Source organism: Prunus avium, chromosome 2, assembly GCF_965620075.1.
Source record: "Prunus avium chromosome 2, drPruAviu1.hap1.1, whole genome shotgun sequence".
NCBI lineage: Eukaryota > Viridiplantae > Streptophyta > Magnoliopsida > Rosales > Rosaceae > Prunus > Prunus avium.
The window spans coordinates 39,786,222-39,809,323 of record NC_142285.1 but is presented as its reverse complement, the minus strand read 5'-3'; the positions used below and the strand labels follow the sequence as shown (position 1 = coordinate 39,809,323).

Below are 23,102 nucleotides of genomic sequence, written 5' to 3'. Positions count from 1 at the left end.
TCTTGTTGCTTCTTCGTTGTTTCCTCTATTGCCACACAAACGACTTTAAACATAGCAAAAATCGTCATTTCATTCGTCAGAGTATCATCAATGACAGATATGACTTAGGTATGGAGGGCACAGCTCCTGGTTTGGTTCCAACAGTCTTAAGCATTGGGAAAATCCTTGTTGCATTGGAAGAGAATAAGGAAAGGCTTCATAAAACCTTGAAACACACATCACTGTCTAATATCAAAAAGCATAGGAAAACCCTTGCTGCACCACACACAAGACTGAGGTAGAGAAGGCGAATACTTAAGATAACCTTTGAACCATACCCAACAGTCTAGAATCACGGCAAAGATTGCAAGATACATTTACCTGCGTTTCAATTATCGTCCGATTACAGATACCCAACTTTCATAGTTGTGAATGTGAGCTAGACCTAGACCCAAAGTTCAAACACAAAACCCGTTTCCCCAATTCGAAATTTCTTCTGCTCTCAATCATATCTACTAAAAAGAAAGCCTAAAGTTTGAGGATGAATTAACATCTCTCCGGCTATAGAAGGTTTGCTTTGAAGGTTACACAAAACCTTCCATCAGTCAAACCCCAAGTTGAGCTGCTCAGCCATCCATTCATCTAAAAATTGCTTCAATAAAGGGCTCGTTTGGGACTGATTCTGGACAAGCCAAAAAGCACTTCTCCATATAATCACTTTTAAGTGGTTTTAAGTGATTTTATGGAGAAGCACATGGGAGGTGCTTCTCCCCAGAATCACTTAAAATCACTTAAAGTGATTATATGGAGAAGTACGTGGGAGGTGCTTCTTCCCATAAGTGATTATGGCCTATCCATAATCACTCCCAAACCTATGGTTCTTTCTGCCATTTACCAACTAACTCTCTTAAACAATCCCACTTTGCTACATTAAAATGAGGCCAAAACATATGGACTAACTTTCAAAATCCTCAATGCTCTTGAAACAAAACTCTTTAGCTCAAAATATCACCAGTAAACCAATCAATCAAACCCTGTTTCTGTACCAAGTATTTGAGATCAATCATACAATTCATTCCAAGAAAACATATGCATTCGACAAAAGCGAACAAACACATTACAAGCTCCACATGAAATTCATTAGTAACAAACCAATATTTATTCCATAATAAAACACTGATTTAACATTAAACTCTTGTTTTACTTCAACCGAACATCCATAAGCGCCAAGCTTAGATCAAATTCCACATAGAATATATATACATATACACCGATAAACCGCAAATTAACATTGCGCCTTAGTCATTAAACCATACCTCAACCTCCGATTGAATCAATCAATCAATAATCGGCACGATAGTTGCTGTAATCGTCACGCTCACGCAAGTCATTCTCAACCCTCTCCGCAATCTTATCTTCTTCGTACCTCAATCCCTCATCCAATGCCAGTCCACCTATACCTCCTGCCACTGCGCCCACAGCCAATCCCGTGCCCAGTCCCATCTTCCCACTCTTGGGCTTCTGATCATAATTCGAGTAGTCCAGTGGTGCGGAAGGCCCACCAGGCCCACCCGGAGCACCCGGAGCACCCGGCGCAGCGTAACATGCTGGCCGGTCGAAGAACGGCCTCGGTGGAGGCGGAGGTGGCGCGCTGGAGTAGTACGCCGGATAGTAACTCGAGTACGGATCGGAATACGAGCTGTAATGGTACGGCGGCGGCGGCGGTGGGGAAGCCGATGGAGTCGGAGCCGAAGCTTGTAGAGAAGAGTACGGCGACGGCGAGTATGACCTGAAGTCACGAACAGGGGTTGGAGGCATAGGGGAGCCTGAGTAAAAATAGCTGGGCGGAGGGGTCATATGGTAATCTGGTGGCAGAGGTCGTTCTCGAACGGCGAGCTTTACGCGGATCTTACCCTGTGGACGGCCCGAGGGGCGGACGAGCTGGAAGGTGCGGATTCGGGTGGAGTCGTCCGGGTCGGGCAGGTCCTTGAGTGGGACCCGGAGGGTGCCGACTAAAGGCTTGGGAGTGTCGGAGGGTTTGGAGTGGAAGATTTCGAGGGTGAGGAAGGAGTCGTGGAGGGGGAGGGTGAGTGGGACGGTGAACCGCTCGTTCCAGACTGGGCGGGTTGAGCCGGAGTCGTCAGCTTTGGTGGCGAGTCGGCGGTCCGAGTCGACCCAGAAGACCGCGTAGGGCTTGAGGTCGCCGTTTTTCCAGTTGACGTTCTTTAGATGCTTGGCGGAGACGATCGTGAGGTCGAGATCGAGATGCTTGGGCGGTGGAGGGCGAGAGGTCGCCATCGGGGTTGGGGTCTCTGTGCTAACGTGCGCGGGTGGGGGTGCGAGGGGTGCGGAAGGTGCGTATGATAATGGACAAGGAGATACCGAATGGTTGTGTTGGGGGGAGAAGGTAATATTGGGCCGCATGTTAAATGACGATAATACCCTGCCTTTAGTAAATTACTGAAAAAGAAAGGGTAAGCTTTCCATGTCGGTTCAAATTCTTTGTGAAGGATAGTTTTACCTAATCACGGAGAGATTGACATATTTATATTTGGTTTGTGTTGTGTAAAGTCCTTGTAGGTTATGGATTGTGAAATTTCCCGTTGTAAATTGGTAATTCTTCAGAAGATTAGGAATCTAATTTGGGTAAAATAACATTCCTACTTTTCTTTTCGATTTGACCACACAAGAAGTGTTGATTTCGAGGATCGGACCTCTAAAACCCGATTGGATTAGGAAAGGTCCGATTTGAGTCATGGGATGTGGGCTTGTTGTGTATGGTGACTTGACTAGGCCCACCCAAATTTAATAAACCCAAGGATGTATGTGTGGATTTATTTTTTTGGCCAGAACAAACGATAGAATATTTACAAGTTATATATATATATATATATATATATATATATATATATATATTTTATAACGGTCAATACACCTATAATAAAGCGATATCACAATTAGGTATTGAACTCATCACGAATTAATCTGAAACCTCTTTCAAATAAGAGAAGACAAATATCATTAGATCAAAGACAGGTTAGGTGTGTGGATTTTATATTGACTTTGTTTTTGCTGCAAAACAGACGCATTATGCTCAACATAAAAACTCTCTTTAGTGAAGGTTGTCTCTAACAACAATATCTTTGATTAAATATTGCTGCAAGCAACAATATCTTGAAAGTTCTTTGATGCAGTAATCTATATTTCATATTCTAACCTGTTATGAAGAAAATTGATTAATTAGCATAAGTACTTTTGCCACTTTACTTAAGATGAAACTGAAAACAATTACTAATATATAAATAAATTGCATCTCATCAAAGACGTCCTAAATTGTATTTAGAACAATCTAATTGTACCAAAAAAAAACTGGGTGAAGAAACAAACAAACAAAGAAACCAGGACCTGCTTGGTAGCAGTTAGGTCGTCTGTATATAGTCTAATGATCAGCGTTCCTTCACTTTCATAGACAAAATTATGTGGCCTTCAGCCTTGACCAGTCCAGCCCCTTCATTCCTCACGAGTCCAAACCGGCCTTCCTTTTGCTCATTCATCTTCCTTGGCAGAAGGATTCTAACCCTGCTCACGCTGGCTATGCCATTAGAGGTTCCTGGCTCGGAGTCGTTACTCCCCCTCAAGACCTCCACGTTCAGGTGCCCCCAACCCAAAAGGCTGGTCCTCAACGGAATTTCGCATTTTCCGTCCCATCTAGGGTCTGGTAAGGCACGAACAAAAGGCGTCCGGTACTCTTTGTCAGGTTCAACCCACACAAGAGCTCTGTAAATCCGATCGGAAGCACAGATGGTACTGCTACTTGGGTCGTCAACGCCGTCCGCGCGGTATATGGTGACACTCAAAACAACTTGATGGTCTAAGTCATGTTGAAGCAATAAGCTTTTTCCTGCAGGTATACTCTTCTTCCTCATCAGGGCTTTGCTCCGATGACCACCACTCTTCATGTTAGAATGGTCATGTGCCAATGCCATCCTCCCCATATATAGTTTCCTATACGGGATACAAGAGAGAGAGAGAGAGAGAGAGAGAGAGAGAAACCTTGTGCAGTTAGAAGAGAGTTGCGGTGTTGAATCCTTATCGTAAAAGGTGAGGATGCATGCTTAGACGTTGGCTAGCATTTATATAGAAAAGAATTTATGTGGCCAAGGAACTCGTAATGGTGGTGAGGGCCAAATACAAGACCAAATTGATTTGGAGCGAGGTATAAGTAAGCAGGGCATCGGGAAGAGAGAGAAAACCCAAGCAAAGCTTTCTTATCCTATATAGGAACTACTTGCCTATTTTCTCTTCCACAAATCTAACACTATTATAATAGAATTATTCGTATTAATTGCTATGTGTAAAACATCTATTCTTATCACTTTAAAAGTATTTTAATAATTTATCGCTTTTCTTAGAATATTATTTATATAAATAGTGTTGAACATTCATGGTCGACCATGATATGTCAAAAAACAAAAACAAAAAGTTACAATGGAACAAGGTAAAAAACAAACAAAAAAAACCTAACTAAGAACACTTCTGGTTAATGCCTGACTTAATTTACCATCATTCAAAATAGGAGCCGAAAAATAAAGAAGACATCAAAACTATGCAAGATGTTCAACATCGCAATATTTATAAGTTAATGAAGTTACCAAAAAACAAAGATGGACAAATAGATGATCGTATGCTGCAAGTTTTTACAAGGGATGAGTTGGAGTACACATGATTTCAGATGTTCCCAACGAAAGCACCTGGGTAGGTATTCTAGCCTTAATTTTCCAAAAGTATTGGCACATTGTCGGAGATATGGTGTCTAATAAGTGCTTGTAGATTTTAAATAGGAAAGGGAGCGTTCGAGAATTTAACCACACTCTTATAGCTCTCATCCCAAAAGTAAAGACACCAACAACTGTTTCAGAATTTTGTCCGATCAGTTTGTGTACAACAATTTACAAAATGATAGCGAAAACAATTGCCAATCGGTTGAAGAATGTTTTAGATAATGTGATGGCAACTTTTGAAACAATGCATACTATATCAAGAGGGTGAAGAAGGGGCATGATGTTAAAATGGCACTTAAAATCTCTAGAATATTTTATTTTCATTCGCTTTATTGTTTGTCATTTTATGTAAATGAATCTTTCATCCAATTTATTTATTTATAGAATTTAAAAGAGTTATTTCCGCAAAATTATATTGGTGATGAGTTTTTTTATTTTATAATTTGACTCTTAATAATGTTTAAAGTGTCCAAGGCTATAGGAGTCCATTTTATCAAAGTCTTTATTTAAGAGTTTTTTTTTATTGCGATTTCTCACTCACCCACCCTTGATATGGAATTTTTAAATTTTTAAAAAAATATTTTTTTTGTTCAAAGAAAAACACACTTTACTAAATAGTGGATTGGAAGGATGAAATGGTCCTAAAGCGAAAGCACCTAACGTCATATGCTTTCTTGAACGGAACAACTAAACCGAGGCAAAGTTATGGGACTTCTGATAGCGAGTGCCATCAGCGTGACTGCTCCCCGTTGATTGGTTTCGATAAGGCCAAAGTCAGAGATAGCCTTCTCTCTCTTCTTCCCTCTCCCAAAAAAGTAAAAAGAAAAAAAAAAAAAAAAAGGAAAGTAGATCTCTGATCCTTCATGGCTCCCTACACTTTGCCGAGAAAATAAGAAACCCCTGTATATTTTCTCTGTATATTTTCTCGAGAAAATATGTCGGACGCTTTGATCAATGGCCTGGCCGGAGCTGGCGGCGGAATCATCGCCCAGCTCATCACATATCCTCTTCAGACTGTATGAAATTTTCTAGTATTTCTTAATTGTTTCTCTTGAGCTTTTATTTTATTTTATTTTAGTTTAAATTTTGGGTCGTGATCTGTAGGTTAATACTCGTCAACAAACAGACCGTGGATTGAAGAAGGAAAAGAGCAAGCTCGGAACTATTGAACAAATGCTTAAGGTTTTCCCTTACTATAAAATATCAGCTTCGTTTTAAGTATATATAAATGTTTGCCGCGTTTGGTTGCTGAGAAAATGGACACATTTCTCTTTTTATTTCATTGTATTTTATTATTAGGCGTGTGCGGGTAATTGATGTGCAGGTTATAAAACATGAAGGATGGGAACGGTTGTACGGAGGTTTGGCGCCATCATTAGTGGGCACAGCAGCATCTCAGGTGAGCAAAGCTTAGCTTAGCTGTTTAGTTTCATTCTTATTGTTACTAATACTATGATTATGGAAGGAATGAGCAATTTATTTATGTGCTTCCGTAAAATTCAAATTCACTTTTGTTAGCTGAGAAACTAAAGAAAAACTGAAAATTTGGAATCTTACAGCTTTTAACAAAACAGGAACTAATTTAATTATCTTGTAAAGGAGTTTGGCCGTATATACAGATGTCTTTTATAATATCTTAGCAATACCTTGACTTGTATTCTACATTGGCCAAAACCCTGAAGGAAAAAATGACAGAGAGCGGTGGTTGCTGGGTTTTTTTCTGTTGGCATCCTTTTGCATTGATTTGATACAGTTATTCTCTTGATTAGTAACGGCTAGTGACTGCGATATTGATATCCCAAAATTACCTGCCCTCCATTGTTAGGCTGTCTGCATGAAGCAGGCATGGCTGGCTTTTGAGTTGTGTATCAGATCACCTAATCAAAATACTTTGTGTGTATTGGCCCAGTTATCTTCTATTTTGTTAGAATTTGTAATATGGATCCAGTCCATAAATCATGCACTTTCGTTACCTACATTGATCTGTACCAATGTACCATCAATGAAAAGTGAAACAAAGTATTTTGTTAATATATATGCAGCCCTTTGAATAAGAAGTGAAACAAGGATGCCAGCTGCAATGTGCTTACTCAATACTATCTACCTAAACTTAAATGCTCTTAATAGTGCCTTTTGAGCCAGAACTTCCATGGTGTTACATGATATAGGGCAGCTTACATCCTTTTAGGTCAGAACTATAAACCTGTATTGCATAAATCTGCATCATATTTGTTTTAATTGGTTGTCTGGTTTCTTATGTAATTGCTATTTTATTGGTACAGGGTGTTTACTATTATTTCTATCAAATATTCAGGAACAAGGCTGAAGCTGCTGCACTTGAACGTAGGAAGATAGGGGTTGGTGATGGATCTGTTGGAATGCTATCTTCACTAGTGGTTGCTGCGCTATCTGGGTATTTTCTTATGCATGTGATTATGGCCTTAAGACATTAATTGTTTCATAATATATTTAAAGCTATAAATCATCATTTACTTAAATAGCTGCATTGGATTTTTCTGAAAACTCTTAATAAAATGCAAATATAGTTAACACAAAAGATTTCTCAGCGCTTATGGTAGTATATATTTTTTTCATTATTAGTTCTCTTTCCTTGTTCATGTGATTTGCTGCTGAAAATCTCACCACAATTTTATTCTTGCAGTTGTGTGAATGTGCTGTTCACAAATCCTATATGGGTAGTTGTTACACGCATGCAGGTAAAGATGAAATTCATTGAATCTCCAAATGTGAAAGTGACACCAAAATTTGTCTTTGCTGTCTTATTTGCGTATTTCTCCTTTTCTTGTATCTATGTTTTGTGCTAAAAGTGACCTTTGAAGAGCACTGTATTCCAGGATTTAAAACTTATCTCGGAATTTTGAAATACCTATGATGTTAGTTACCAATTTAACCAAATATTCTCTTCTTCCTATGTGTAGCTAATTTCATAAACAGTGCTTAAGCATCTCTCTCACTAAGTATACAAATTTGATGTTATTAATTTGTCGTTTGCTCTCTTTTTACACTCTTAGACATATAAAAAAAACTTGAAGAAGTCCGAGCCTGTTCAGGAGCTATCAACTGCTCAAGATGAACCAGTCCTTGCTGCAGCTGAGCCTCCTCCCTTTGGGACAACTCATGCGGTTGGTATTATGTTTTGTGTTACTCTTAATTCTTTGGCCTCCACCCAGGTGGGGTGGGGGTATTGGGGTATTTATTTACTGATGAGTAACTCTGATATGGTTGCATATTACTAAATAAGTTGGCTTGAAATGTTATCAAATTTGTGCATTAAACATTATATGATTGCATGGTGTATCTCTTTTAAAAAAAGAAATGATTGCACGATGCATCACTGGAATGAATAATATTTTCACCACAGTGGAGGATTTTTACTTATATGATAATATTAGGTTGATATATTGTGGATTAGCAATACTGTTCTGTTCCAACAGACTTTATCAATTGATCAGAAAATTGATTGATCACCTGATTGGTAACAAAATGGAACATTTGCATAAACTACCAACTAATTGTTAATTCAAATGTTTGAATTTTGAAACTAAACTGGTTGTGGAGCATGGTTTTTCCAAGAGATGGTAAACATGATTGGTCCTTCATCTAGTACTACTGAAGGAAGAGCAACTGTGCATGGTTGATGGTAAAGTGGGGTAAAATCAGACAGCAAAATATATACCAGGATAAATACAGTTCGGAATGCTGCTAATTAGCTTATTTTTATATGATGATGTTGTCGTTGTTTAGACAATTCACAACAACTTAATTATTGAGTGGGCTGGATAGTTGTGTCTCTATTGATTTCAAAATTGAGTTTAGTTTTCTGATTCATACAAGTTTGGCTTCAGTGCCAGATAATATTTTTCTTTGCCAATATTATTTCCTTAACTTTGTGAGGAACATGTACAGATCCAGGAAGTTTATGATGAAGCTGGAGTTTTGGGTTTCTGGAGAGGTGTATTCCCGACATTGATCATGGTATGTAAGAAGTCTGTCTTATACAGGCTAAGGGGGTATGACTAATTGTTTCTGCTTTTGACCACAGGTGAGTAATCCTTCCATACAATTTATGTTGTATGAAACCATGTTGAAGAAGCTGAAGCAAAGACGTGCTTTGAGTAAGAAGGATAACAGTGGGGTTACTGCTTTAGAGGTTAGTTTCATCTGGATCTTAAACTTTTAAGCATCCCTTACCTAATGTAAATTTTTCATGATATACCTTTTATTAGAGTATTTACAGTACCAGTACTCTGTTTCTCCCCCTTGAGCTAATAAATTGCCTAATTCTGGTAGATATTTCTTCTTGGTGCTTTGGCGAAACTAGGGGCTACGGTCGTGACTTATCCTCTTTTAGTTGTGAAGGTAAATGACGTGACCTTATACAGATCTGTATTTGTGAAGCAATGGATACTTGAGTTGTTATGTGAACGGATTGCTATTGAAATGTGAAATGCTTGATCTAGGTCAAGGCATTTGAAGTTAACTTAGTGAACTGGAGTAAATGTCTAGAACTTTTAAGCTCCTCTGGATTGAAAAGACATGGATTTGTGCCACCGTTTTAAATTTTGGCTGCTTGTTAGTTTTGACTTGAGCAATACACTCCCCCCACAAAAGAAAAAAGACAAAAAAAGAAATATTTTTGTGTAAAGAAAGGATTGGAGGACTTGGGTTGAGCTTCTGGCTAAGATTTGGTTAATGAGGGGAAACGAATAGTAAAAGATTGAGGAGATGACACTGGGAAGAGACAAGATAGGCTTGGTTCTATATTGGATTTGGTGTCATTAAACTTACAAGTATATAAAGAAAGACTTTTAAAGTATATTGTGATCTCATTCATATAAATACTAGTCTTTTAGTGTAATTTTTTTTTTCATCTTCTTATTGATTCTCTTGCTGATGCAGTCGCGGCTTCAAGCAAAGCAGGTTACAACTGGTGACAAAAGGCATCATTATAAAGGTTTGAATGTGACTATTTATTCATACATTGAGAAACTAAAATATCAAAACTAAAATTCTGTATATTTGCAGATGAAAATATCTTGTTTGTGAATTATGATGTTTCATTATTTTTGGTTTTATGCCCAGGCACGTCAGACGCTATTCTAAAGATGATTCGCTATGAAGGATTATATGGGTTTTACAAAGGGATGGGAACAAAAATAGTACAAAGTGTACTTGCAGCTGCTGTTCTGTTCATGATTAAGGAAGAGCTTGTTAAGGGTGCTCGGTTCTTGCTCACTAACAAAGTGAAATCAAAGCCTCCATAGTTGTGAACCTAGCCTCTCTTTTTCGGCCACACCTTCACCTCCCCATTCCCAATTGGTTTATTTCGTAGTGTTATCGTTTCAAGATCAAATATTCATTTGAAATGTATTCGTCATTGTTGGCAAACTGGTACCTTGAATATAAGGGATTTTGGGGGGATCTGATAAGTTTACCCTATTTTATCTTTAGACTTAATTCACCATGTGTATGTTATACTGGAGACCCTAAGTACCATCAGGTAAAATAAACTAATAACATCAATAATTTCGTTTTCAATAGAAAGTTTGTCACTATACCATTTTTCATATTAGTGCATTTTGTAGTGTGTTCGAATTATTTTACTATTTAACTCAGGAACAAATTTTTGTTTTTGTTTTCAAATTGAAAATTGTTATTAGTACTTACAAATTACAATGCTTATGTGAATAAGACGATCATTTCAAACATCTATGAAATTAACCATAAAATACATGCAAAGGCAAGTATTTATCAAGAATTTTCTTAAGAAAAAAAAGGTCCTTTATTACTCCCACTGAAGCTGTGTGAAGCGTTACCCCCTCTTTCACTCATTCTCTCTCTCTATCTCTCACGGAGCCATTTTCAGAGAAAAGCCGTCAAACCCTGTTCTCCGAATCCCCACCAAAAAAATGCAAGACAAAAACTCAGATTCGGCCAACAAAAACCCTAAGAAGGCCAATCTCTTAGACCATCACTCCATCAAACACATCCTCGACGAGTCTGTTACTGAGGTCAGTAGGAATTCCCTCGATCCGTTTCGGTTTCCAGGTTTTCCATTTTGTTCTATTTATTTATTGTTTTTGTAATTCGAATAGATCGTGACGAGCCGTGGATATGTGGAAGACGTGAGGATGAGCAATATAAGATTGTTTCTCGGAACAATTATAATCGTAATTGCTCTCTTCGCTCAGTTTTACAAGAAGAAGTTCCCTGACAACCGAGACTTTCTCATCCTCTGCATCGTCTTATATCCTCAAAATTCATGACATTATGCTTTTGCTTGTGTTTATCTTCGTTTAAGTACTGTTAATTTCTGTTTAATTGATGAGAAACCAGTTATTAGTTTATTTAATTTGATTTGATGCTCTTTTTGCTTGCTTTCATGGCTTAAAATTTGATATGTATTTTACTGCTGTCGCATAGTTTTGGATTGATGTTAGCTTCAAGTGTGTTTGATCTTTGACTCTGGCAAGTATATAGTCTTCAATGGACTATTGCAGCTTATCATATACACAAAGGAGAAGAATGCCATCCTCTTTACGTATCCTCCAGCGGTATGTTTCTCTTCGGGATTCAAAATGTAGTTACGATGATTGATTACATGCTGATATTTAACTTGTAGGTTACTGAATTTTTGAGTGTGTGAACACGCCGATATGTGTCTTTCCTACTATATGCTGATAAACTAATTGCACGAAGGGGTGTGATTTGATAAACTCTGATATCAGTCTATATACTATGACTTACTGTGTTTACGATTCCTCATGTCTAGCTTCCTTTGTTATATCTACTATTGAATACATCCATACTCTAGTTTCAATATAAAATATTTTGTATCCTTGTCTTATATCCCGTTCAAAGTTTTGCCTTATGCTACTGAATAGTGGCTTTGTCACCTGCAATTTGGATTAGGGTGTTTGCTTGGTGTTGTTGACTGGAGTTGAGTGATGATGACTTATCAAAGTTGGGGGGCTCTCTGGAACATTTTAGCTTTATACATGTCTACGTGTCTCTATTCATATGTACATATTAAGCTACTATATTGTAACATAAGTGATAAGCTACAGTCGTCTCAGTTACTCTAGTAGAAAGTCTAAAGAACCCGAATAATTATTGATGAAAGTTTATTATATCTCCTTGTTCTGTGATAAGATGTATCCCCCCTCTTGTATATGCATTATGCAATTGGGACATGTCTTAGACATTAAGCTCAATCTTGTCTTCCCAGTAGGGTGGAACATGAAGAATTCTGTATTGAAATGCCCATTAAGGGTTTCTTGTTCCTTCTTCGCGCCACCCCCCCTGTTGACTGTTTTTGCCTAGCTGCCTATCCATGGTTGTTAGGTCACGGGCGTTATGTGTGCAGAATGATGATTGCTTGATCATGGGGAGATTTTGACTTTTATTTTCTCTAGTTGAGACAACATGTTTATCCTTTTTAGGAGCAAGAATTAAAATAGTAAAATCCATTTTCGAATTTTGTAACTCTCTTTTGACATGGTTAAAGTAAAACAGAATTACTCTTTCTTTTATCAGACATGTGTTACACCCCATCTTTGTTTTCTCGGTTGGTTTATAGGATCCCTTTTTTTTTTTCTCGTTAATTCTTACTATTTGGAACCTAACCCTATATATCAGCCATCTGCGGCACTCTTTCATGAAGAACTTTTATATTGAACCACAGATGCTGCACTAGAATTTTATGTGTATATAAAACATGATTGTTCCTACAAGTTTATAAGTTAGAATGATCAATATATATTGGTGAAACTTTGTCATTCTTATGACATAGTTCACGCATCTAAATTTTCAACTCGTAAAATATTGTAAGTTTTATACAAAACGCAGGATTCCTTCACAAGCACTGGATTGGTGGTCTCTTCCCAATTGCCAAGATTCTCTGATATGTACACACTTGTGATAGCAAGTGCAGACCCCAAATCTATTTCCGCAAATCCACCAGTACGGTTTACCAAGAGTGTTACTCAGTGGTCTCTCTCTCTCTCTCTCTCTCTCTCTCTCTCTCTCTCTCTCTCTCTCACACACACACACACACACAAGAAGAAAGAAGAAAATATGCACATGCATGCATAATCAATTTTGGCAACATTTTGGAACATTTCAGGTTCACCAAGGATGGGATTTTGGTGGAGGGCCTCTTCTGGAAGGATGTTGAAGCTTTAATAAATGAATACCAGAAAGAACCAAAGAAGAGCAAGTGACAGGAAAACTGCTGAATAGCACATTTGATGGGGACGCTGATTGGAAGAGAGAGTTTCATTTAGAGCTGTCATGTGATTATAGATGTTGCTCTTTGACAATGTGACTTTTTGCTCTTTAGAACCAAACCAGTGTCCATTATATTCCATCATTTAGAAAACAACCGACCGAATGAATTGATGAAATCTTGAACAGTTAGCTTCTTTTGTTACCCAACTTTATAAAGTCAAAGTTCTAGGACTGCCTAAGTCTGAATATACGTATATTCAGTTGGGTGTTATTTGTCTCCCGTGACCTATTTTTTCTTCTGTTTTATGAAACTTTACTTTGTTTAATTGGAATCATTGCATTGGAATATTTGCATCCCCTACCCCAATCAACGGCCTAAAAAGGTAAAAGTAAGAAAAGCCTAAAGTAATTGTCTCAATAAATGCAAAGGGACCTACAATGAAAGACCTTTTTTCATGAACTAACAAATGACATGTTTACCTACTAGCAATCCATACCGAAAGAGAGACAATTTGTCCAATTATTGAACTAAACCCTAAACCCTAAACTTCCTCTTTATATTGATTATATATAATTAGTAAACAACGTAATGAGAACAACTTCATATACCAATTTCCTACTTTCCATATTCCTAAGTTTCTTGATGCCTTAATTTCTCATTATAAATAAATAAACATATCAAGTCCTCATAACCAAACTTTGGCCAGAAAAAAAAGTTAAAGCACCAATCCAATATACATTGTTTAGTGGCTTAATTGTACTCTGCTTTGTTCGGTTGTTCCTCAACCATCAGCCTCCTTTTGTCCCAAAATAGAAGAAGCCCTCAGCCTCCAATGCGTGTGCACGCTACCAGCCAATCTCTTATCGGGCGGAACCCGTGACGTCGTCCGTTAAGCGACTGACGTGGCACCTCCTTCAATGTTTGGCTTGACGGATAATCGGGTCCCACAAAGAGATTGATGAGCTGACGTGGTGCCTATGCAATCACGCCTCGGATCTGAAGACCAACACAGAATCGCATTTTATAGGCGGTTTTCAAGTCCGCCTCATATTTCATTAGTCTAGTCCCCTCCCAGGCCCAGCTGTATTATAAAAACCGACCCCAAGGGCTATGCGTCCTCTTTCATTTTCGCAACAGAGACCATTTATTTTCTTCTCTCTCTGAAAACCTCTTATCTCCTTCTCTCCCTCCTCACCCACGCAATTCAATCTTCGTTCACCAACTCGATCTCAATCTCAATCTCAATCTCAATCAGGTTCTGGGGCTTCAGATTCAGATTTGGAAACCACAATTTAACAAAATAAAAAAATAAAAAAGAATTAAATCGAATTAGGGTTTCGAATCTATCAAAGGCGATTTAACGGAAAATTCCCAATTATTCGCGATGACCAGCCCTGGAAACCAAGATTTACATACGAATGACGAGATCGACGGCGTCGATCGCATTGCCGATCAATCAAACGGTGAAGAATTGGAGAACTCGTCGTCCTCGAATGGCGCTGATAGCTCCGGTGCTGGACCAGCTTCGAGGAGTGAGATTGGGCTCGAAGAGCGATTGACGGACATACTTGTTGACGAAGGGGATGGAGATCTGTTGCTCCAGCAGAGCAATCGAGAGGACCGTGTTTTGCAGTGGCTACAAGCGCTCGATATGCAGGTTATGGGTGCGTGTCGTGCCGACGAGAGGTTGAAGCCCTTATTGAAGATGAATGCCTCGAACGACGTCGCAGAAGGTCGATTGTTAGCTCAATTAAGCCAGGTATGTTATAACCATGATCTCAAAGAAGTCAATGTAGAAATTCACTGCTTAACCAACTTGATTTGAAGCTCTGTGTTGCCATTTACAGTATTTGTTGGGGGGGCGGTTTCAAAATTGGCATTGAGGCTACAAATATTTGCTAGATTCTTTGTGAATAGGCTGAACTGTTGTTGAACATCGGTCGAATTAGGGGATAATTTTTGGGATTGTGGTTATTTTTTTAATTTCTGGTTTTGCAAAATGATGATCTCACACGTTGTGTTTGATGAACAGCATTTCGAGCCAGCAGAAGTTGGAATGCTAGCGAGGTGCTTCTGTATACCTCTTGTTTCCATTCGTGTGGGAAAGATCAACAAGCAAGGGACTCTCTTGTGCCCCACTGCTGCTAGGTAAATATCAGATTACTATATCTCTTGATGCACTTGTTTGGTATCTTTGTTTGTTTGAAATGTTGTTTGTAATTAGTATTAACTCTAAAATCTCTACTTATGTCTTGCTCTTTTGCATAGTTGAATAAGAAATGAACATAGCCTATCACTTAGAACAAGTAGTCCGTGCATTTAGATAGCTTTTCTGAAATCACCGACTTTCAAATTAATGGGTGTGCTTCTTTTTGCCCTCTGTATACCCCTTTCATTTTACTGACAAATTCATGTGTGGCAATACCTTCTCACATGATGATGCTGCATTGGCGTTTATATCTATAAGTTTTGACAGAACAGGAGAATAAATAATGTTTTTCATCATGTTTCCTAATGATTGAAGTGCGATTGTGCCAGAATATCATATTTCTAGTCTGGTCCCTTCCGCTTAACGCTTTACTTTATAATGGGGGAGGTTATATTGATATGAAACAATCAATTACCATTCTAGCCTGATTACTAAGATTTTCCGGAATCGCACTGGAATCTATTGTGCTAATGCATAAATTTACCTCCCTGCATTCCATGTATATATGTAATTCAAGCATGTCTTGAATGTGTTACTCAGTGTTGCTAGATTGCACCATACGGTCTTGCTTTTGACATTTCATGCAGGCAGCTGGTTTAAATATACCTGATGTTAGTAATGTTCTGATGTTTCGCAGTTAATCAATCATATTAATTTATGCCTGTAAGTTCATATTTGTCAATATTAATTTCCAGGTCCCCATGTATATAAGTATTGGTTGTTTGCTTGTGAATGTTTATTTTTGTTCAAATCATTCGTCTAGCATTTGGAAGACTGGACTGCATTTTCATGTTGATTTTAAACTTAAGAAAGTGATTTTCATCTTTATAGAAATTTTTTAAAGGGTTCACTTAAGATATTCCTGAATTTTTTTATTGGGATTCATAATCGAGTAAGCTCTCTCTCGTATGGGTAGTGGCATACTGTAGGTACTTGAAACACATTTTGTTATGGCTTGACGAATGGGAATGGGAATGTGGTACGTCGCCTTACTCTGAACATGGAACAATAAGGTTTGAGTAAAAAAAGACTTGGTGTTCAGTTAGAAGTTTGCATTGAGAAGACAATCTTAGGTCAGATCTCTTTTATGGTTTTGGCCTCTTCCATAAGAAAACATCATAGTCACTAAAGTGTTACTTATCATGTTTCATTTCAGAATTATAAACAAGAGTGGTAGATGTTTGGGATCACCCGTCTTAGCATGTAATTGAAGTGTAATAAGAAGTTTGGAATGACTAATACTGTGGATTGTGGGAGTAATAGCATATTATGGTAGCGATGGAAACACCCATTCATATGAATCATGTTTGACTAGCAGATTGTATTTGTTTGTTGTAAAAATTACCACATCTTGATGTCACTTTGCACTGCATGGCGGTTTTTTGCAGTCAGACATTGGGAAGACGTTTTTGAGGTTAGTTAAATGATATCAGTTTATGAAAAGAATAGGACATTCATTTACCATATTTAAGCAGAATGATTTCAGCTGAAGCATATAGTTAACCTTGAATGCTCTTTGCTCAGCATTTGTTTCTACTTATCTTATACTTATTATTAGTCTTTTGTTCATAAAATGATTTATGGCTATTCTGATACTCTTTGTTGCTTTTCTATTATTAGTATCATTGACATTACTGTCATTAACTCATGGGGGAGCATGAGTTCAGTGGGTAGAAAACTAAAAAAGTTAGTGGAGAGAGTTTTGATCTAGTATTGAGTTTGTGAACAAATGTAATGTTCTGGGGAGTGTATTGCGTGATTAATGTTTTTTGTAGGTCGTAGGAGTCCATTTTAGCTTATTAATGGTGACAATGTTCATTCTTCCAAGTAAATATGTCTTTTGACTTGTAGGTAATGTGGGCGTATTCTATTATGATCTCTGAATTAAGAGGAAGTAAAGGTAGTTTCATGATCCTATATTATATAGTTTGCTACTGCTTTTTAGCTATAAATGATTGGCATTATAATAGAAATTAAAATGGAGTGTGACAAGTTATTTTGTTTCTGAGTTATGTCATTGTCTGCCTACTGTCTTCCTGAAGTTTGTTTGATTGTACAAGCTGATTTTAATGTTATTAACATCTAGTTATTCTTTCCTTAATTGGAATTATTTTGCTACTCTTATGTCTAACTTTCTTCCAATTATATGGTGTATAGACATCTTGTCACTTGATTCTTTTTGTTTGCTTCTACATCCATAGAAAAGAGAATCTCTGAGCATTGTTTGTATACCTTTCATTTATGCTGATCACTGGAAGAGCGCAAATGTTGGAGGCAACTCGTTAGTTGTCATGTTTTATGATTGTTGAGTCAAATTTAGCGTTAGTTCAACTCTGAATAATAGTGTGTGGTCCTGCTTTGGTGATTTCTTCTCTTAAAATGGAAAACAGATATACAGAAGTTAGATAGGGTTGTTGTGACCTTTGTCTCTGACCTTGTACTTAGTAAATTACTTGCTTGAATTTAGTTTTGATTATTGTCAACGGAAAAACCAGAAGAAAAAAGAATAATAAGGAAATACCTGTGGTTAGCGGAGAAAGAACAATTAGATTAACATTAAGTGATTGGGCCTCTGCAGTCGTTGAAAGTCACTTAGGTTTCTTATGCTTATTTCTCTTTCTAAGCTTTCGTTATCTTTTCACATTGTCTCAGGGGTAATTTAAATCTTACAGTCTTGCCAACATCTAATTTACGCCTTTCATTCGTTGGGGATGATGGTCATACAGATAGACTTTTCACTTTAAGTAGCAAATCTCAATGTTCTGCTGTAGAAGTCAATGAGATTCCAACGGACAATTCTCGCCGGTCTTTCCTTATTAAAATCCCAGGTGGCCGGGTTTTTTACTTTTGGTGCTCTGAGACATCCCGACTTTTGGGAATTGAATTGCTTGCAAAGGTATGTATGACTTAAATAACGAACCTGTCTGGACAGAGCACTTGTTTGCTATTATAATTGCTAACTGATTCTTCACCCCTGTGACAGATGAAGGATCTGATCAAGAGGAAGCCCTCCATAGCTGAGTTAACTGGAATCAGTGAATCACGCCTTGGTTGCTTTGCAACTCACCTTCGTGCCTATCTGGTGGGATCAACAGTGGGTGGCAATGCAGGAAGTTCTACAGGCTCCACATCTGATGGGGATACCACCACAGAGCTATCTGATACAGCTCAAGATGGACAATTCTCATCCGCATCATCAAAATCCTTGCGTTCACGGCATAGTGTCAATCAGGCAACGAAGGCAAATTCCTCATTTCAGGGTAGCCTGAGCCCAAGACCAAGTTCCTTCAAAGAGGGCCTACCCAGAACCTTGTCTTCTTTGAGGAACATATCCAGGGAAAAGTTGAGGAGGCGAGGAGACATGTACCTTTCAGGCATCGACATCCCAACAATTGCTTCATCAATCACAGTTGATGCATCTTGTCCAAATAATGCTGAAATTGACAAATGTCCAGAAGTTATTAGAAGTTGCTCTTTATCTTCTTCAGGTTTCCTAGAGTCGCTAGGAAAATTGGCTGTCCCATCAACCCTGAACCCTGCATCACAAGTGCCTTACATAGTTACTCCTCTTTTATCTCCTTACTATTGTTGGTGCCCTCCAGGTTCATCAGATTTGCAGTTCTCACCAGAACCTCCTGAGCTTCCCGGCTCATCAATTGAATCAGCTTTGCTTCCACCACTTTCTTCTTTATTACAAGCCAATGTGCCTTCAAGCATGTTGACAACAAAACCACCACTTAATTTGGCTGATGCTCCCTTGGTCGATTTCCCTGCTTTTCTCCCAGACCCATTGGTCAGGTTACCAAGGCCAACTTCTCAGCAGATCCCGACTTTCACACCGTTGATGTGTGACCCAATTGTTCACATTCCAGTTATTGATATTTGCTCTTCGGGCCAAGGGTACTTGGTCAGCGCTGGTCCTGCTATTTCAACTGCCATTTCTCCTTTGCACCCGAAGCTTGTGAACATTCCCGAAACTGATTCTATGGTGGAGAAGGGAGCGAGAGAGACACTGCGGCGACTGCTAATGAGTAGTTCGACCCAGAGTGGCTCACAGCTCATAGATGTATTGCCTGCCATGCTGTCAAATGCACATGAGAATCGAAATATGCTGGTTGGTGGGAGCCGGGGTCTGTATAGTGGAACCAGGGACGTTGATGTAATTGCAAATAGCATTGCAGCCATGGGTCTGGTTTCACTGTCTGGGATATCTACCAGGGGAACTGGTTTAGATAATCGTAGTATCCACGGAAATTTTGATATGCAGGAAGAGGGATCCAGTGGATTGGATGGATCTTGTTCGGAAGATAAGGGTACCTTTTGTTCGGATTTTAGGGTAAAAAGGGCAGATGAATAACAAGAAGAATAATAATAATAATAATAATAGAATGGTGTCCGTTTGTTTGTTGTGTGTTGTTGTCCCAAGCAAGTAGGTATGTGTTTTTGGTTTTACTTACAAATGTAGATGATGATATAGGTGGCCGTAGTTTAGGCCTTTGGAATTGTAATTAGTGCTGCTGATCCCATCCTGAGGCTGTGTTCCATATTGTGCCGCCTCCATTGTTCTTGTTCATGATTAGAAGAAGATGAATGAAATTTGTTTTCGAATCGTGTTGTCGTCATCCTCGTCTATTTATGACTGCTTCCAAATTCAATCTTGTTTATAGCAATTGACTGTTAAAATCCATTATTTTCACCTCCATAACCATCGAAATCAACACTTGTTTATCGAAAGATAGGAGACTTTGAACTCATAATTAAATTAATCTAGTAAAGTCGAATCTGCCCAACCCAAATGAAGCAGCTTGAGAACAACAGATACGAGTACGACGACACAGGCAAACAGTTGTAGATCTAGATCCCTGACCCTGATGAGTATTTTAAGCAATGGACCAATATCATTTTAGGTGGTTAAAATTTAGCAATTGATTTCTTATCTCCAGGCCTCCTTTTCCATGATACAAATGGAACTTTAGTAGTGTGTGGGTAAAGCTTAGACGTACGTTCCATTTTTATATTTATTTTAATATATGGATTAGTGTGTTCCCTTGGAGGGTTCTGACACAATTACTCTTAGATGAATTCATTAATTCGTTCGAATTTGAGTGGAGGAGAGGATTAATTAATTTAACAAACAGGATTAAACCTTAGCTGAGCACAACAGCAAAGTTCATTGGCTGATAAACAAAAGGATTTGAATGAATCACCCAGTTGAGTTGTGACTTAAGAATAGCTGAGCCTCAGGAGCTGACCAGTAGACAAGTTGCTAGGCATCTGGGCATGAGAGAGTGGGGCCTAAATAGTTAGTTGTATTTTAATTCTTTATTATTATTATATATATTATATGGTGTTATTTAAAATGGAATTCCAATTAGGAGGAGCATGCCTGAGCATCTTCATGTCATGCCATGCCGACTCATATAAGAACAACCAATGAGTCACAGAGTCAGTGACCAGTCGAGGAGATAAAGCTCTACGGCCATATCACCACCTTCACATTCAAAACCCTAATTTAATTTGGTAGCTGTCGTCAAGTCAATATACTAAAAACTAGATGATTCGGACTATTAAAATACAATGTGTAGAATGTCTTCCAAATAACCTTATTTGAGAAATCCTTCAATTGAATTGAAGCTCTATGTATAATAATATATATTATAATTATATAGTACCAGGATATTTTTCACATAAGTGGACCGAAGGTGGTACTATCACTACAGACAATTACCAACTTCTACAACTACTAGATTTTAAAATATTATTTTTGAATTATGTATATAACATTTTTTTTGGGCAGATTATATATATGACATTTACATGCAGATTTCAAATTGATTCTTCTTTTATTGGAGAAAATATGTGATTACTAGACCGACTACGTACATACGTTGCATACACCAAGAACCTTATCTTTTTCTTTTTCTTTTTTTGAACTTAAACTATAATTTTATAGGTTCTAAAAAACCTATAATTTTATATCCCAACAAACCATCATCATCGATCTCACACACATTTGAACCTAATTTCACTGGCGGACTCAATTTTATTTTAGTAAATGTGCAATTTTGAAAGATTAAAAGCTTTATTACAAATAAAAGAAAAAGGGAAAACACATATGCTTCTTATTCTTCCTCTGTGTGAAGTTATATTTTCTTTCTTTCTATTATTAAAAGAAAAGGGAGAAAAGAAAAGCTGCAGCACGTCTCTAGTCTACAGCACATAGGGCGGGAAAAAAAAAAGAATGCACACAGCCAGTGGAAAAAAAGAATATTTCTTAGAGTTGTCGACTTTGTTGCCAAACTCATATTGCACCCTTGCACACGTAAAGGAATGCTCTTGTTGCTATTGAACTCATCTTCAAGGCTTAATTCGAGAAGCAAACCAAGTTCCTATAAGGTACAGTAATCTTCTCTCAATTTGTTGATGTTGAAATTTGAGAATTTTTTTGGATTTTATTTAATATCAATTAGAGATTTGCAATTGAGAATTACGATTTATTTATCAATTAGGGATTTACAATTGGAGCTTATCAGTTTCTTTCATTATAAAAGTAATTTATTGAAGAAAGAAAAGAAAAAGAGTGTCTGCATTTGAGAAATGCTATTGAATTGCCGTCTTTGAGAAAGAATGCCCGGATTGGAAACTATCTCCATCCGATTGATTTAAGCCAAACGATTAATTTAAAAAGAAGAAAAAGAAAGCTTGTTAAAAGCCTTTCTTTATAGCCCTTTATCATTTTTTAAGTAGTCCGTACATCAGAGCTTGTTAAAGTCCACAAATTGCTTTTTTTTCTTTCTTCTTTTAAACCTTGTTCCAAAATGACGTCGATGTTTTTATAAAATAAAAAAAATGCTGTGCGCAGCAACAGCCAAGGGTGCATCAATAGCAGCGCCTACAATATGCAAGGCTTGAAGAGACTTTTTTGGCGAGAGGAAACCTTAATAGGTCCACCAATGGTTCCATTAATATATTTCGACTTTTTGGTCTTGGACTCATCATTTACGTTAGAAGAAAGCAAAGAAAAAAAAAAGTTGAAAACGAAAAAGCCCTTAAAAACCCTAGTGCTGTGAACTTAAAGATCCATCCATGCCCACCAAAGTTTTGCTTACGTGTGTCAAAACCACAAGCTTTGTAAGGGAGGCCTTAATTCTTCGTTCAATTATTGGTCCCCATGATCTGGATTTTTCAATAATAATGGTGATGAGGGAAGGAGGATGACAACGACTTATTCCATTGTCTTGTTGATATCCAAGTACACAACTAGACTGTTTAGAGTCGCAGCAAATTCCTGCCTCCTCTCTCATCCACACTTCAAACAATTAAGCCATTTGTGTTTGTGAGGCCTACGATAACTTGCTTCTCTAAACCACCCAACCTTAATTTGTCGCTTCTATGCATCAGAACTAAAAATTCGATGCATCAGTCAATGAGGTTTAGCCTAATGGAAGATAATTTTGACTTAATTTCTGGCCTTTCGGACTTATAAAGCCTACTTGCTTTTGTGACTTTAAATGGCTAGAGCAACTTCCCCACCTTAGATTATCGATATTATCACACGACACATTTATAGTGTGCGTGTGAGAAACCTCCCTTGTCTAAGACTATCGCTCATCAAAATATATAATCAAATGCTAATCTTTCTGGCCCTTACGATATACAATTTAAAACCCTACGGACCTATAAAGCCTACTTGCTTTTGTGACCTTAATTGGCCCCACTAATGTTCACGTTTGAATAGGGTTCTACATAGGGGATGCACAAACCCTTGTAATGAACTGCAAAAACTAATTAGAGTAATTAATTTCCATGGAAATAATTAATTAAATATGAAAAACCGTTAGGGTGTTTAATTTGGTGGTGGACCATCGACAATGAGCTGATG

The 23,102-nt window shown here is 37.8% G+C and overlaps 4 protein-coding genes across 4 annotated transcripts; 3 read left to right on the top strand and 1 right to left on the bottom strand.

Moving 5' to 3' along the window:
• Nucleotides 1-1,115: 1,115 nt before the first annotated feature.
• Nucleotides 1,116-2,418, bottom strand: LOC110772831 (Calcium-dependent lipid-binding (CaLB domain) family protein). Its single transcript, XM_021977305.2, has one exon. The coding sequence runs from the start codon at nt 2,401-2,403 to the stop codon at nt 1,321-1,323; it is 1,083 nt and encodes a 360-aa protein (XP_021832997.2). The 5' UTR covers nt 2,404-2,418; the 3' UTR covers nt 1,116-1,320.
• A 3,060-nt stretch (nt 2,419-5,478) lies between these two features.
• PXN (Mitochondrial substrate carrier family protein) lies at nt 5,479-10,231 on the top strand. The gene is made up of 11 exons (XM_021977320.2): nt 5,479-5,776; nt 5,865-5,942; nt 6,085-6,159; nt 7,043-7,173; nt 7,423-7,477; nt 7,793-7,903; nt 8,688-8,756; nt 8,824-8,931; nt 9,072-9,140; nt 9,681-9,735; nt 9,864-10,231. Exons 1-11 carry the CDS (start codon nt 5,696-5,698, stop codon nt 10,043-10,045), a joined length of 1,014 nt encoding a protein of 337 aa, XP_021833012.1. The 5' UTR covers nt 5,479-5,695; the 3' UTR covers nt 10,046-10,231.
• Nucleotides 10,232-10,561: 330 nt separating this feature from the next.
• LOC110772846 (Microsomal signal peptidase 25 kDa subunit (SPC25)) lies at nt 10,562-13,336 on the top strand. The gene is made up of 5 exons (XM_021977327.2): nt 10,562-10,792; nt 10,877-11,028; nt 11,254-11,335; nt 12,630-12,772; nt 12,907-13,336. Exons 1-5 carry the CDS (start codon nt 10,691-10,693, stop codon nt 13,001-13,003), a joined length of 576 nt encoding a protein of 191 aa, XP_021833019.1. The 5' UTR covers nt 10,562-10,690; the 3' UTR covers nt 13,004-13,336.
• Nucleotides 13,337-14,105: 769 nt separating this feature from the next.
• LOC110772826 (flocculation protein) lies at nt 14,106-19,842 on the top strand. The gene is made up of 4 exons (XM_021977300.2): nt 14,106-14,770; nt 15,044-15,159; nt 17,873-18,116; nt 18,204-19,842. The coding sequence occupies exons 1-4, from the start codon at nt 14,396-14,398 to the stop codon at nt 19,575-19,577; spliced, it is 2,109 nt and encodes a 702-aa protein (XP_021832992.1). The 5' UTR covers nt 14,106-14,395; the 3' UTR covers nt 19,578-19,842.
• The last annotated feature ends 3,260 nt before the right edge of the window (nt 19,843-23,102 follow it).

What these genes read in the sequence shown, in the direction of transcription:
- LOC110772831 (XM_021977305.2), bottom strand. Translation starts at nt 2,403, where the DNA reads ATGCGGCCCAATATTACCTTCTCCCCCCAACACAACCATTCGGTATCT.
- PXN (XM_021977320.2), top strand. Translation starts at nt 5,696, where the DNA reads ATGTCGGACGCTTTGATCAATGGCCTGGCCGGAGCTGGCGGCGGAATC. An exon ending in TAGTTGTTACACGCATGCAG is followed by an intron (nt 7,478 to 7,792) that starts GTAAAGATGAAA and finishes TTACACTCTTAG; the next exon opens with ACATATAAAAAAAACTTGAA. An exon ending in CCTTTGGGACAACTCATGCG is followed by an intron (nt 7,904 to 8,687) that starts GTTGGTATTATG and finishes GAACATGTACAG; the next exon opens with ATCCAGGAAGTTTATGATGA.
- LOC110772846 (XM_021977327.2), top strand. Translation starts at nt 10,691, where the DNA reads ATGCAAGACAAAAACTCAGATTCGGCCAACAAAAACCCTAAGAAGGCC. An exon ending in TCGACGAGTCTGTTACTGAG is followed by an intron (nt 10,793 to 10,876) that starts GTCAGTAGGAAT and finishes TAATTCGAATAG; the next exon opens with ATCGTGACGAGCCGTGGATA. An exon ending in ACCAAGAGTGTTACTCAGTG is followed by an intron (nt 12,773 to 12,906) that starts GTCTCTCTCTCT and finishes GGAACATTTCAG; the next exon opens with GTTCACCAAGGATGGGATTT.
- LOC110772826 (XM_021977300.2), top strand. Translation starts at nt 14,396, where the DNA reads ATGACCAGCCCTGGAAACCAAGATTTACATACGAATGACGAGATCGAC. An exon ending in TGTTAGCTCAATTAAGCCAG is followed by an intron (nt 14,771 to 15,043) that starts GTATGTTATAAC and finishes TTTGATGAACAG; the next exon opens with CATTTCGAGCCAGCAGAAGT. An exon ending in TTGTGCCCCACTGCTGCTAG is followed by an intron (nt 15,160 to 17,872) that starts GTAAATATCAGA and finishes ACATTGTCTCAG; the next exon opens with GGGTAATTTAAATCTTACAG.